At 38.8% G+C, this 9,244-nt stretch overlaps 1 protein-coding gene across 1 annotated transcript; it reads right to left on the bottom strand.

The window, feature by feature from the left end:
• Positions 1-1,562: 1,562 nt before the first annotated feature.
• On the bottom strand, positions 1,563-8,784 carry LOC137040465 (vitellogenin-like). Its single transcript, XM_067416120.1, has 28 exons — positions 8,745-8,784; positions 8,580-8,600; positions 8,328-8,479; positions 7,949-8,200; positions 7,702-7,863; positions 7,465-7,613; positions 7,240-7,390; positions 6,990-7,147; positions 6,424-6,589; positions 6,193-6,318; positions 5,893-6,111; positions 5,590-5,807; positions 5,395-5,492; positions 5,150-5,274; positions 4,964-5,065; positions 4,735-4,854; positions 4,439-4,625; positions 4,248-4,350; positions 3,977-4,162; positions 3,759-3,867; positions 3,464-3,653; positions 3,112-3,386; positions 2,893-2,937; positions 2,732-2,809; positions 2,423-2,629; positions 2,146-2,288; positions 1,916-2,054; positions 1,563-1,830 (listed from the first exon to the last, which is right to left on the bottom strand). Exons 1-28 carry the CDS (start codon positions 8,782-8,784, stop codon positions 1,705-1,707), a joined length of 4,047 nt encoding a protein of 1,348 aa, XP_067272221.1. The 3' UTR covers positions 1,563-1,704.
• Between the last annotated feature and the right edge of the window lie 460 nt (positions 8,785-9,244).

The following is a 9,244-nucleotide window of genomic DNA, read 5'->3' on the forward strand; positions in this document are numbered from 1 at the left end:
TCTGGAGGAAGACTGGGGAGAGAGAAATGCTAAAATGCCTGAATTCCAGTGTCAAGTACCCACAGTCAGTGATGGTCTGGGGTGCCATGTCAGCTGCTGGTGTTGATCCACTGTGTTTTATCAAGGGCAGGGTCAATGCAGCTAGCTATCAGGAGATTTTGGAGCACTTCATGCTTCCATCTGCTGAAAAGCTTTATGGAGATGAAGATTTCGTTTTTCAGCACAACCTGGCACCTGCTCACAGTGCCAAAACCACTGGTAAATGGTTTACTGACCATGGTATTATTGTGCTCAATTGGCCTGCCAACTCTCCTGACCTGAACTCCATAGATAATCTGTGGGATATTGTGAAGAGAAAGTTGAGAGACGCAAGACCCAACACTCTGGATGAGCTTAAGGCCGCTATCGAAGCATTCTGGGCCTCCATAACACCTCAGCGGTGCCGCAGGCTGATTGCCTCCATGCCACGCCGCATTGATGCAGTCATTTCTGCAAAAGGATTCCCGACCAAGTATTGAGTGCATAACTGAACATAATTAAGGTTGACTTTTTTTAAATTAAAAACACTTTTCTTTTATTGGTCAGATGAAATATGCTAATTTTTTGGATTTTTGGGTTTTTTAATGAGCTGTATGCCAAAATCATCAGTATTAAAACGTTAAAAGACCTGAAATATTTCAGTTGGTATGCAATGAATCTAAAATATATGAAAGTTTAATTTTTATCATTACATTATGGAAAATAATTAACTTTATCACATATGCTAATGTTTTGAGAAGGACCTGTATGTTGTATGTTCAGTTCCAATATGCACTGCAATATTGTTTACAGTTGTGCAAAGCTCTACCCAAAGGGATTTCATGTTTGTTGTAAATAAGGGTGTGTTTTTTCTTTTGCACAGTGCTGTGAACAAATTACAATTGCAAAGAGCAGATGCAGTAAAAATGTAAAACATACTGTACATATTGTGTCTTGTACTCAGTTACCTCAAATACATTGTGTAACTTTACTGTGTTTTTCAAATAGCTGTGCAAATAGTATATAGTGTTGTCTTGAGTATTTTCAGGTAGTGTCACCAAGATTTCACCAAGAAAATCTTGGTCACCAAGAAAAGTCACCAGACTTTTTTGCATTGGAAAACATTCACAGAGTAAACTGTTCTAATGAAAACATGGCAAAGCCACTTGAATATCTTGTTCACAAACAATGGTGTCAGGACTTTTCATCTTGATGACACTGACACTTTCATTGACATGAATACTTGCTTTTGAGGAATGAACACTAGGTTTTGCAGTTTGTAATAATTGTTTTGAGAACTGCATTAACTGTTGTGCAAATGTAAAAAGTGATGTAAGAAATACACCAAAGCGACTGAGAAAAGCTGTAATTCAGGAAAGATCCTAATTTGTTCATGATTAGATCATATCTTTAACTAATCACAAGTTCATGTTGAATTAACTATTATTAATTTATTAATTTATTAATACATGCTTATTCATGTCCTGTTATTGTAAAGTTTTATCGTAAAATTAAAGAAGTTCACACAATTCTGACACTTGCAGGATATTTATTCACATTAGATTGAATTGCGTTACATACATCACAACATTGGTAATGTATTCAATTATGTATGTCAAAGAAAAATAAATTCTACATAAATACAGCTCACATTATCATCTGAAAATGTAAAATGTAGTTTGTTTCTTATTCTTCCTTGATATATTTCTGGATCCAGGAGAGAATGTCCTCATCGATTTGAACGGAAAGAGTTCCGTCTGGATTGATGGGAACAGCGACAGGAAGATGAATATCCATCCTAGACAGTGTCATCTAGAGAAGCAGGAACAAAAATAATTATTTGTATTATCTTATTATATCTCTGTGTCAGTCATAATTTCATGCAAAATTATTTCACCTCTGGAATCCTAGCAATGATATTCAAAGATCTCTGATTTGGCAAGGCCGCAGTCAGATCAATCTCTTTTTCACTGTTCGTTGCTTTTTCAAGTCTAAAGCCAGCCTGGAGTGCTGCTATAGAGATGTGCTTAGACAACCTAATTGTGAAGGGATGCACAAAGAAGAGCAGGTTAAACAAGTGACATTTTCTACTCTATGCATTTGTCATTCAGTTTAGCTGAAAATTACTTTTTGGCGTATGTGGTGACAATAACAGGCAGCCTCTCCCATTCCAACTCTAGACGTGCAGCAGGGAATTCGCCCAGGACACCGGCTTCGGCTTTAGCAATGATTGCATACTCTTGGCATTCTTCACCCCAAGCAACCTTGGCCTGAAAAAGGACCAAAAGTGTCAAAAGGATGGTATTGATGTAAATTATTTCACTTGAGCAATTAATTTCAGTAATTGTTAGAAAATGATTATAAAAAAAAAAAAAAAAAAGATTCACACAAGTTCCAGTCTTACAGTGACTTTGTGCTTGCTCAGCAGGGCACCGTCAGCACAGATCTTCATGTTGTCATTTTCAGCGATGGAGGAAATGATGATCTGCACTCTTGAGGTTGGCTTGTCAAAGTAAGCAGCAAGTTGGTAGCCCAGCAGTTTCTGGTCAACTCTCACAGCACGGGCAATGACAGCAAAAACAGGTGGAATCTCATTTCCGAGGAACTTAACCTGAAACCATAAACCAAAATAAATTAAAATGGATTTTAGTTCAAACTTTCGCCTTTGGATTTTATGTTATTATAAAAAAACATATGACACTAATTGATTCACCTTTCTCTGGATAGCCTCAAAGCTAGAGGCAGCGCTTCCACTGCTTGTTGCCTTTGAGGTGCCATGGTGTGCCAAATACTGCAAGCAAAAATCATTATAGATATGTTTATTGAGGATCTAAAGAAATACGATTTTTAATATATATATTTTAGAATAGTTACCCGATCTTTGTGGAACTTCCTGAAAGGCTCCATGACGGTGGCAGTCTGAAAATACATATATAGTGTATAAATACTAAGTATATGTGTAAAACTAAGAGCAAATGAATATTTATGTCATGGTGGCAGTCTGAAAATATGTATAAAATGACTAAGTGCAAATTAATATTTATGACAAATACTGGCTACCTAACCAACATGGTACAGTCAAAATATCCTCACCTTAGTCCCACGAGAGCGGGACATGGAAGAGCTTGAACTACTGCTGCTGATGATGCGACTGCTGCTGCTGCTGCTGCTTCTGCTGCTGCTGCTGCTTTCAGAAGAGACTGGCCTATTTTTATCTTCAGTCTCCAGGATTTCCCTCAGTTTCAACAGGAAGGCCTTTCCTTCTGTAGTCTCCTCATCAATGAGCCTGATTTCCTTAAGGAGCCTCTCAGCAGCTCTAGGACCAACTTGGACTTCAAGCTCCAGTCTTTCAACTGCAGGACCTTCAGCTACAGCCAAAAGGACAATTATTGATTTGTCTGAAAATATTTGAGTTTAATCAATGTATTCTTCTCTGAAATAATACCTCTTGTCAGTGCAGCACGTGCTGAGTGCTGTCCAATAATGTAGTAGAGAGGAGTATTTCTGATAAAAGCAGCATTTTGAGATTGCACCTCAATGCACCCCTTGATTTCAATGTATGGGACCGCAAGACAGAGAGTCTTCTTAAATGGAGCAGAAGATCTCACAGGAGTCTCATCGGGTATTTCAGAGGACTGAAAAGAATAATTAGATATTATAACAAGCCTTGCTATTTTAAAACTTAAAGCAAATTAATACTCAGCATAATAACACATATCCATCATGTGTTCAACATTTACCGAATAATCATCACTCTGGGCATTTTGCAATGCCAACTCAGGTACTAAGGGAACAATCCTCTCAGCGGTGGGCTCTTCAATGTTTCTGACCACAGCAACAGTTTCAAAGCTGTAGGAACAAATAAAGGTGGGTCACATTTCACTTTCATAAACCTTTTGAATTGTTTATTAATTTATTTAAAATGTTTGATACACTGGTCTGACTAATATTTCATTACCTCACAGCAGCAATGTGTTCAGGAAGCTCAACAGGCAGAGCCTCCACCTTGTAGTTGCCCTTGAGAATGTCAGCTCTTGCAGCAACTTTTCCAGGGGCAATAGTACGGATATTTCCTCTTGCCATAACAGCAGCTTGGATGTAGGCAGTGTTCACTCCCATCACAGCAAACGTCTGGAGAGCAACACTGAAATAAAAATAAAAAGGTTTATTTGTATAACTTGTTGCATACTTTAAATATCCTCATTATGAATGTAGCTGCAAAGGTGTACCTTGGTCTAACTTCAGCTTGGAGTTGAACATCAGTGTTCTTGAGCTGTTCAAGAGTCATAGTCTCAATTGCCTCTGGGAGAGGAGGTGTAATGGTGGCCTGAACTAGAATGATGAACAGAACAACATCAAACTTCGAAGTGACATCCTAATATCCAAGGATAGGATGAACAATTTTAAGAAAAAAACATACCATTGACACTTGCAGCAGCGACAGCAGCAGTGTACAAACTGAGCTCCATGGGCAGACCAACTGCTGTTGGCAAGATACGACGCACTTCAGACGCAAGCAGGGGTTTGGCATACTGAATGGCAATTCCTTCCTGCAAAGCTTTAAGGGCAGCTTTCAACAGTTCACGTGGTTTGGGTCCAGTGGCAATCTGGGAATAGTGTTTATGTTAAACTTAATTCTAATTGTAAAAATTATTTTTGAGTAGGAGTTCAAAAATGATGGTAATGAGAGAGGAGACATAAACTACAACACAATACCGGTATTGCTTCTTCAATGCTGGTCTTGTCAATGTTGAAATAAGCCACTTCTTGTCCAAGTAATTTAACATAGGCTGAAGCCAATGGCTGATTGGTTGGCAAGTCCTTCCAGTTTGCGAGCTTGAGTTAAAACAGAGAAGTAATATAAGTTTTACCTGTCGTTTAAAGTATTACAAGTAGAAGTAGAAAAATTACAAAGTCATACAATACACTGGACATCAAAACTTACTGCTCTCAGTGTGCGCTTGATCTTTGTGATACGGTCAACACTTTGATCTGCAGCAGGAGATTGCAGAAGAGCCTCCTGAATTCCTTCAGTTCTCACACCGATCTGTTTGAGAAAATCAACTGAGTGAAGACTGAAAAAATGTTAAACCCTTGAAATAGATTTCTTTTAAAGTATTGGCTGGCTCACCTCAAGAACATCAGCAGCAGCTCCAGCCAGGTAACCACGTGCTTTAGCTACAACAGCTCTGGGCAGAATGGTGGCGGCATCATTGATCATGTAGGCACTACCAGCAGCTCCAATCATAAGAGGAGCTGGACAGGGGTAAGAATACAATTAATGCAATCTTTTATATCAGCAGATTTTTGAGCACATTTTTAGAAACAGCCAAGACACCATTTTTTTAACCTGCTTATAAAAATGGCAAGACTCACTATGATAGATGTCGAGCTGAAGAGCTCTGCTGAAACGGAAGCTAAGCCTGTCCAGCTTGCGGCTCATAAGCTTGATGGCGACACTAGCAGCACCCGCACTGAAATGGACAACCAGGTTTATCTCTGGCTTGTCCTCAAATTATGTGATAAAGATATAATGAAAAATATATATGAAAACATATTTGTTTTTCTTACACAGATGCCATATCAGGTGCAGTGATTCTGGTCAAGGACTTGATGTGGGAATAGGCAAAGCTTGCAACATGCATGTTAGTCTCAGTCTTCAAAGCACCAGCAAGACTGGAGACGAGAGCCACTGAAGGCTTGGATTCAAACAGCACAATACAAGCAACCATACGCACTTCAGGGTGAAGAGCCCTGTCCAATACAAGCTGCAGGGCCACTGGCTGAACCTAAGGCAACAAGATTAGTATATTATTAGAAGAAAATATGCATGATCGTCTTTTACAGTACCTTCCTACAATGTCTGACACCTACCAGTTTGGGCTCTTTCTTGGCAATGTTCCTCAGGGCCAATATGGCATCAACCTGGACTCTAAGAGGCAGAGAAGTAGCTGAAGTTCTCAGTCCTGGCAGGAGTTTCATGATGGGTTTGAGACTAGCAGGGTGACCAGCATTGCCCAGAACTTTCAGAACCAAAGTGATTTCAGGAATGTCATTCTTGGAAATGGCTTCTGCAGCAATGTCATGGATGGGCTGAGGAGTTTGAGGCATGTAAAGTTATATATTAAAGATTAAGTCCCTGACTGAAGTTTTTGAAGGGCTCAAGGTGCTTACCCTGAGGAGCTCAGCAGGGCAATTGGGAACCTCAACACAGTGTTTGGCAATCATGGAACCATATCCAAGCATGATGACTTCACGCAGAGCTGGGATTGTGGCAATTTTCTCATGCATAGCCAAACTCTGTTCAGCAAAATATAGATATTTTACTTAATACATATTCAATTATTAATTTAATTCAGGTAAGATGTATAGAACAGTACTTTGAGTATAGTAAGATCTACCCACAGCTGTCATCTGGATGGTGTCCAAATCAGCAGTGGCCATTTGCAGAGCAACCACAAGAGCCTCAATGAACTCAGGAATGGTAAGTTCACCAGCCAGGAACTTCTCCTTGATGAATTTTACAATGGCTGATGTGCCAACAGCAGGAAGAGCATCCAGAAGCCAGCGCCTAACAAATTAATTGGTTAACGTATATTCATAATTCACAAGTTCGCACACATATAATTTATGGAGAGTGAGTTTAAATGCATATTTGGTGTGCTGTCCAGGGGGAGGGCTTCGAGCTCTGAGTTTGGCCCAAACCCAAAATACCCTCCTTCCCCCTGTATGTAAGTGGTTAGAACTAAAAGAGAAGACATGGAGAATGGGTGGTGGAGGGATGTTGGTAAACTGTCAATGATACAGAGGTAAAACTACTGCATATATATAGCTCTTATTGTTGATTAGCTGAGTGGTCTCCACCTGTGTCAATTATCTGAACAAGTTTCTCCTGAAACATGTTAATAAAACATTGATAAAAAGTTTCCCTTTAGCTATAGTCTGATTAGCTTATTGCTCACAAATTGTACCTGTGAACTGGTTTGTCTTTGAACTGAGTCCAGATAGCCTCAATATTCTCAGCGGTGGCAACACGCAGGAGCTGTACGAGCTCAACAAACTTAAGTGGAGCATCATCATGGACCATGGCCACATTGTTTGCAACCAAATGCTGTAGGACCTCGATAATCTAGAAAGAGTAAGGGCAACACTCAGATGACGTCTTCATAGATCAAAGGCTTTGACTTGGAAACTGTTAAAATGTGAAGTAATGAATTATGCCTGGGCTGGTGCATCGCTGATCTTTAAGAGTTGAATGGGGGTTTGAAGAATCTCAGTTGCAAACTCATACTGCAGGGATCCACGGGCCAAGTAATCAGCTTTGATAGGAACAATGGGTGTCTTCTCAATTTCCACAAAAGCCAAGGTTTGTCTGAAAGTAATAGTAATATTAGTAATATTATTAGTTCAAATTTTACGAGAAATACCAGAGAGGATCAATCATACTTTGCTTCCATCTGGGCAGCCCCATGGATCTCATTGAAGGGTGAAAACTGATGTACTTCTTCAACTGTTGCTTCAGCGATCAATACACCGGCATCAGCTGGTTTCATGATGTAGTTGTAAGATGCAGTTTCAATCAGACTCTTTTCCCTCTATAGAAATAAAGGTATATGACCATTTGACTATTGGCATTGTCATTATATTGAAAATATCAAAAAAAATCTCAGTCTTCTTCATTACCTCTGTGCATTCAGCACACTTCTCAGTGTATGCCAAGCCGATGTCCTTTATGATTCTCTCATGGCAGTGGCTCAGATCCTTAGATTTGGTGACAATAATGTGATTTTCCTTTGGATCCTCGCTGATGACATAGTGGGTCCTGCAAACTCCCTGAACTCCAGCCTTGAAGGACAAATAAAAACATTTGTTTGCAGAACTCAAAATAGACAATAATAATGAAAAAAACATACTAGGATCCATTTATTACCTCTTGCAGTTCATAAATGTTCTGGGTCTTCTTGAGGTTGAGTTGAAGGATGTTGAGGATTCCTCTGTGCAGGTTCAGTACAGTAGGGGAGACTCCTGCAGGGGCGAATACCTTTCCAACCACACCATTAGCATACTCAAACTTGATGGGAATCTGAAGCTGAGCAGCCAGAGCTGAGGTGAGCTTAGTGGCAGGAACAAATGGATCCTTGGGCCAAATGCCAGCATACTCGTGGAGTAGAGGATCCACAAGCTGTAAGGGAAAATTTGAACTTTAAATGGAGAAGTTGTTGTTTTCAACAGCCTGTGCTTGCTTAGACATGTTTTTTTTCTCACAGTTTTGAACACCTACAATGTTTACAGTCCTTAATGGTCATTACCTTCATCAGAAAGGTGTTTTCTGTCACGGCACTGAGGTGAACCTTGCTGCTGACTTTTATACCTGCTCTAGCTAGACCTTCTTGAGGAAGACCACCCAACAGCAGAGCCTCATACTTGTACACATAGGTCTTATCACGGGCAAACTCGGGAACTGAAAATGGTAGAGTATTTCTTTAGTTGAGTTCAAGCAAATAGGAAATATTGGTAATTTACCACTTAAAAAATGATCAAATTATGATCTATCTACTTACCAAGGTTGATCTGTTGACAAGCTGAAAGAAACAAACGAGACAATAAACATTTAAAATAATTTCAATTAAAACATTTAGTTTAAAGAGGTTCTACATTTTCTTTCTTAAAGAGACATCTTTTAACAAAGAGAAACAGGAACTTCTTAAGTTCAAAATAAAACTTACCCACTAGGGCTACAGTCAAGGCAAGCACAGCAGCTCTCATGGCTGATGGTTTGTGAAGAGCTCCTCAGAGAAACAGAGCTTTTATATTATTTTCTTGCTGTTTTCAAACTAATTATTAACAGATGTCTTTAGGCATAAAAAGTTCATAGGACAGGTTGGTCAACATATCTGAACATCAAAATCAATTAGAGGTTAGGCTACCCTGGCCTGTCATGTCATAATCAAGAGCAATGATCAATGTCAATTTTGTCAATTGCAAGAAAGTTGATCAGGAAAAGTTATATTTGCTTAATTCTTTCATTAATAAAAAGAAATGCTGGTTTTGCCTTTTTTGCTCTAGCCATTTACATGGGTATATATTTTTAGAAAAAAATTATAATAATAATATAGTTATATAATAATAATAATAAATAGTTTATAATATGTTTAATATATAATAATAACACTTTATAATATGTTTATTATTTGTACGCTGAGTACTTTTAAGTGTCTTTTAAAAA

This window comes from Pseudorasbora parva, chromosome 14, assembly GCF_024679245.1.
Source record: "Pseudorasbora parva isolate DD20220531a chromosome 14, ASM2467924v1, whole genome shotgun sequence".
In the NCBI taxonomy this organism is placed as follows: domain Eukaryota; kingdom Metazoa; phylum Chordata; class Actinopteri; order Cypriniformes; family Gobionidae; genus Pseudorasbora; species Pseudorasbora parva.

Coding starts and splice junctions, on each gene's coding strand:
- LOC137040465 (XM_067416120.1), bottom strand. CDS start 8,784: ATGAGAGCTGCTGTGCTTGCCTTGACTGTAGCCCTAGTGG. Junction 8,601..8,744: donor CTTGACTGTAGCCCTAGTGG/GTAAGTTTTATT, acceptor TGTTTCTTTCAG/CTTGTCAACAGATCAACCTT. Junction 4,855..4,963: donor TCAAGCGCACACTGAGAGCA/GTAAGTTTTGAT, acceptor TTTTAACTCAAG/CTCGCAAACTGGAAGGACTT.